The 2,251-nt window shown below is 47.9% G+C and overlaps 1 protein-coding gene across 1 annotated transcript; it reads right to left on the bottom strand.

Annotated features, from left to right (window-relative positions):
- Positions 1 to 346: 346 nt before the first annotated feature.
- On the bottom strand, positions 347 to 1,873 carry LOC133711862 (uncharacterized). Its single transcript, XM_062137945.1, has 2 exons — positions 1,653 to 1,873; positions 347 to 545 (listed from the first exon to the last, which is right to left on the bottom strand). Exons 1-2 carry the CDS (start codon positions 1,871 to 1,873, stop codon positions 347 to 349), a joined length of 420 nt encoding a protein of 139 aa, XP_061993929.1.
- Between the last annotated feature and the right edge of the window lie 378 nt (positions 1,874 to 2,251).

The raw sequence follows: 2,251 nt of genomic DNA, 5'->3' as shown, positions 1-2,251 counted from the left end.
GAAAAGCCCCTCGCTCCAGAATTCTATGAATCACAAAGGGTCCTTCCCAGCGCTGAGTCCCTTTACCGCGGCCGGTCAACTTCTCACCAAACGGAAGCACCGCCTTCCAAACGAGCTCACCCTCTTTGTAACTGCATCCGCGTGTCCTCTTATCATAGGCGCGAGCGATGCACTTCTTTTCCACCACTAGACTGTCGAAAGCTTCCAATCACTTCTCGCTAAGATCTTCATGCTCCAAAGGTAGAACTGCATCATGGCCAAACATCAGAGCATAGGGTGTTGTGGTAGTGGGGTTACGTTTGGAAGTGCGATAGGCCCAAAGTGTCTCATACAGTGTTTCATGCCACTAGCGAGGGTTTTCGACAAGCATCTTCTTCAGTAAAGTAATGACGATCTTGTTACTAGCTTCCGCTTGGCCATTGGATTGAGCATAATAGGGAGTGCTATGAATGAAATGGATGCCCAAGTCAGGGACGAGTTTCTTTACGTCACCACCCATGAATGCTGCCCCCCTGTCCGACACCAACACCTCTGGGATGCCAAACCTGTAGATAATATTATGAAAGATGAATTGTCAAATGGTTGCACCAAAGGCCTCCTTCAAAGGCTCAGCTTCTACCCACTTAGTGAAGAAGTCAGTAACGACAATGATGAACTTGTGCTGGAGTGAAGAATGAGGATGAATCATTCCAATCAAGTCCAATGCCCAGCCTCGCGCAGGCCAAAGCTTAATAATAGGCTGCATGGGTATGTTGGGGATGTGCTGGACTGGTCCATGTGCCTGGAAATCTTGGCACCCCTTCGCGAACGCGATGCAATCCTTCAAAATACTGGGCTAATAATACCCATGTCTCCTGATTAACCAACGCGATGCAATCCTTCAAAATACTGGGCTAATAATACCAATGTCTGTGGCCAGCTGAGCGAGTTCATTGGCAGCAAAGTTGCGCTCGCGCGGAATATGTTCTAGGTCCACGTCATCAAATTGGACCAAAAGCTCCAGAGCACGATCCAAGTATGGTGCAAGCAGGTAGCTTGTGCACCTGAACTTCTCGCGAAGCTGATTGATCACGAGCAAAGAGTCTCCGCGGACTTGGATGTCTCTGACTCCTAACTCCAGTAACACCTATAGGCCAATGATGAGGGCCTTATACTCCTCCCAGTTATTGGTGCACCGAAATTCTATCTGGAAAGAATAGGAGAAACGATCCCCGGTCGGGTTCTCCAACACAACCCCTACCCCTGCCAATGTATCAGTTCTTGAGCCGTCAAAATATAACACCCATGGTTGGAGTGAGACTGTGGCTTGATACAACGCGGCGTACTCTGGAATGCACGCCAAATCTGGTCGAGCTATTGTTTCAGCCGCAACTTCTAAATCTCTCACCACTGGGATGTCTAGCATAGGGTGATGTGCCAGAAAATCTGCGATGGCTTGCCCCTTTACTGCTTTTTGTAGAACATATTGTAGGGAGAATTCTGACAAAGCGAGCACCCACTTGCCAATGCGACCTCTCAAGATAGGGCGCGACAGCATATATTTGACCAGATCAGTTTGAGCGATGATGCAAGTAGTAAAGGATAGCATGTAATGCCGCAACTTGCATGCGGAGAAGTATAATGTAAGACACAGCTTTTCCATTGGAATGTACCTCGTTTCGCAATCTGTGAGTGTCCTACTGAGGTAGAAAATGGCATATTCTATGCCCTCTTCATCGTCCTGAGCGAGTAGGCTTCCAATGGAAGCCTCAGCTGCCGAAATATACAACTTTAATGGAAATCCAGCTCTGGGAGGAACAAGCACTGGCGGGCTCGTTAAATAGGCATTGATCTTGTCGAAAGCCTCTTGATGTTTAGGTTCCCATACAAACATGTTCTGCCCTTGCAACTTCAGCAGTGGGGAAAAAGGCTGGATTTTGCCGGCAGAGTTAGAGATGAATCGCCGCAAAAAGTTGATTTTTCCCAGCAACCGTTGTAACTCTTTCTTCTTTCACGGGGGATCGACGCGTTGATAACCGCATTTGCCTTATCCTCAGGGACCTCAATACCTCTTGATGGACTATAAACCCCAGAAAGTCACCTGCCTGAACTCCAAAAACGCACTTGGTGGGGTTCATCTTGAGCTTGTGTAGTCGCATGCGCTCGAAAACCTTTCTGAGATCCGCAATGTGGTCCCCTGGCTTTTTAGACTTCACGACCACGTCATCAATATAAACCTCCAAAATCTTCCCAAGTATGTCGTGGAAGATCA

The sequence above is a fragment of the Rosa rugosa genome, chromosome 5 (genome assembly GCF_958449725.1).
Source record: "Rosa rugosa chromosome 5, drRosRugo1.1, whole genome shotgun sequence".
Lineage (NCBI taxonomy): Eukaryota > Viridiplantae > Streptophyta > Magnoliopsida > Rosales > Rosaceae > Rosa > Rosa rugosa.
Note: the sequence above shows the minus strand (reverse complement) of the source record. Positions and strands in the feature narration are given on the sequence as shown.

What these genes read in the sequence shown, in the direction of transcription:
- LOC133711862 (XM_062137945.1), bottom strand. Translation starts at nt 1,873, where the DNA reads ATGTTTGTATGGGAACCTAAACATCAAGAGGCTTTCGACAAGATCAAT. An exon ending in CTCACAGATTGCGAAACGAG is followed by an intron (nt 546 to 1,652) that starts GTACATTCCAAT and finishes TATTATCTACAG; the next exon opens with GTTTGGCATCCCAGAGGTGT.